The sequence below is a fragment of the Penaeus monodon genome, chromosome 31, assembly GCF_015228065.2.
Source record: "Penaeus monodon isolate SGIC_2016 chromosome 31, NSTDA_Pmon_1, whole genome shotgun sequence".
Classification (NCBI taxonomy): Eukaryota; Metazoa; Arthropoda; class Malacostraca; order Decapoda; family Penaeidae; genus Penaeus; species Penaeus monodon.
This window is the reverse complement of record NC_051416.1, coordinates 21,543,845-21,546,598: the sequence shown is the minus strand read 5'-3', so window position 1 is coordinate 21,546,598 and position 2,754 is coordinate 21,543,845. Positions and strand designations below refer to the sequence as shown.

At 48.1% G+C, this 2,754-nt stretch overlaps 1 protein-coding gene across 1 annotated transcript in view; it reads left to right on the top strand.

The window, feature by feature from the left end:
* Positions 1-465: 465 nt before the first annotated feature.
* LOC119593089 overlaps positions 466-2,754 on the top strand; it is an 8,179-nt gene continuing 5,890 nt past the window's right edge. Inside the window, exons 1-2 of the mRNA XM_037942013.1 lie at positions 466-2,164; positions 2,485-2,698. Coding sequence (XP_037797941.1) covers positions 716-2,164; positions 2,485-2,698 — 1,663 coding nt within the window. The 5' untranslated portion in view covers positions 466-715. The remainder of the gene's footprint in view (positions 2,165-2,484; positions 2,699-2,754) is intronic.

Sequence of the window (2,754 nt, the reverse complement as noted above, 5' to 3'; positions counted from 1 at the left end):
TACGTGGCATATGATGTATGAATTTTTACACGTGTCAGTGGAGATGGACATTCATTTGATTTGTATTGTTGTCATTATTTTCTATTGTAACGTCGCGTGGGAGGTTTATGACACCTAAAACTGGTTATTGAAACGCTACCTTTTAATCCACCACATCATAATAGCGTTATCTTAATACTGTGCCAGGATTGCGTATAGGATCACTAGAAAGGGATAGGTTGATTGCTTTATATATATATATAACGTGATTTATTTGTCTTTTATGATTCATATAATTACAGTAAAGTAACGGAAGGCAGACGTCTAGGAACGGAACGGGTACAATATAAATATTATATGCATTTATTTCCAAATTGATTAATGAAACCTTAATAAAGATAGGTATGCCCTATGACACGAACCCGTATGAGCGGCCTTGTAATGTGCATTAGTGCGTATTCTCACAGTACATTGCTTTGTTTATTTTAGTCTTTTCCGCTTTTAAACAACACTGTCGCTAGGTTTTGGAGCATTCATTTTACTTCTTTACAGTCAAATAATGTGTACATCACTAAGAGCAATGGCTTTGATGAAATGCTGGAATGCATCTGGAAAATAATCTGTATCATAAATCTGTAGAAAAAATTATCTTAATCTCTTTTATATATTCTGTTTAGAGACAACAGGCGAAGGATGTGTTTACCATGAAAGAAATTTCGCTACTACTACGGACACCATGGTAAACCCCGGCCGTATGCGAGTGGTGCTGATAATGGCACTCTTGACGGGCGTCTTGAAGAGTGCCAGAACTCAGAAGGTGTCAGCCAGCCATGGTTCGGCCATCGACAGCGTCCAGGAAGAAGCTCTCGACCTTTCCCAAAGACCTGCTGAGGAAGGAAGTACCGACCGGACACAAATACACTTCGACGCACGAGCGACCGAATTACCCGAGGAGAGTAAATCAGGGTCGAGAGATAAGGACGCGTTATCAGATTCCACGGTTTCCCCAACGGTCAAAGATAAGGGGGAATATGAATTAGCTAATCCAGGTGACCACCCACCGGAGGAGTTCTCCCACGCGGCGCCCAAGCCTGGAGTGGAAGCCTTGTTGAAGGAGAAACTAAAACCCATTATTATCGGTCCTCTCCCGAAGCCTTTGTTCTCTGAGATGACTCCGGAGAGCGAGAAGGCGTGGTTCGATATGAAGAAGGAATATTTCAACAGATCCTCGGAGTCAGACGCCACAGCAGACGAAGGAGAAGCATCGGCCCCTGTGAATGATACCACAGAATCGCCTTCTGTTACCGCGGCAGACGTCACGACCCCAGATTCCACAAACACGGCAACCTCGTCGTCTGAGATTCCCACAAGCCCCTCAGAGAAGACCCAGCCGACGACTCAGGAAGCGAAGGAGCCCTCGACGACTTCGGTCGTGCCAGGTGCCAGTGGCGAAGACTACCTGAGAGTTCCTTTATGCTGCGCTGACGACGAGGAGAACGTCCCATGTCAGCGACTACCACAGCGGTCTGTGTTTTCGTTGCCCATCGCCCTCAGCCATTGTAACGACCCCGAGGAGCGCCCCGTAGTGTTCGACGTGGCTAATGATTTTTGTTCTAATAAGAATGCCACGAAAGTCATATTAGATAGAGAAAACAAGATAATATATACTCAAAACAAACTGCTATTCCACTGGAACATGATCTTCGTCAACGACTTCTGCGTGGAGGTCCCGGCAAGTTCGTACGACCTCCAGCACCGAGTTTTAATTTGTTCTCCCGTGGAGTCGTCGCGCCACCCAGAGCACTGTCGCGCCGGCGTGTGCCATACGAAATGCTGCCCCGAAGGCTACCTCCTGCAGAACAAGTACTGTGTCTGCTACGACGCTCCGGCCTCGTCTATCGGCCCGTCGCTCGGCAGCCGGAGTCTCAAAAGGGGCCTTTTACGAGGGACAGACACCTTCGTCAGGTTCCCGAAGTGTGACAGTCCCGACGTCATTACAGGAAATTCGTCAGACGCGAAGGATTTCTTTGAATTTTATGGTGACGATGTAAATCTTACTGACACGTCTCTAGATTACTGCGTGGATCAGCTCCTCGACCTTCAAGATAGCCGGAATATTGTCACGACTACTCTGGCTGTGGTCGTGTGTCCGCACCACCCTGGGGCCGACGAGTCAACGTGGACGGTAAGAGTGCAATTAGCTGTAGATTAGCGGAAGTGGTTTACAGATCGAGGCGGTTCTACATCATATTTAGCCTTTGGACAGATTCGACTTAAAAGCACGAATCTAAATCATATTTAGCCCTTGGATAGATAGATTTTGAATGCTCAAATCTAAATTATATTCAGCCTTTCGAACAAATTCAATTTGAATACACAAATCTGAATTACATTCAGCCTTTGAACATTAACATTTTGAATACTCGACTCTAAGCCATATTCAGCCCTTGAACAGAATGAAACGAAACGCACCTGGCCCTTCTATCTGGCTCTCCGCCCCTGCAGGTCGTTCGCCGGGTGCTGATTCCCCTGGGTCTGGTGGTGTCCTGCGTGTTCCTGGCGGCGACGCTGCTGTGCCACCTGTGTTTACCGGCTCTCAGGGACCTCCGGGGGCTGTACCTGGCGGCGTACGTGGCTTCCCTCCTCGTGGCGGATTCCGCTCTCTTCACGACCCAAGCCTTTTCGCAGTTCTTGGCGCCGGCCTCGTGTGTTTCCCTCGGTAAGCTGTTTCGTGGCGGCGTGTTTTGGGGGTGTCTGAAGGCGTGCGCGTCCGTG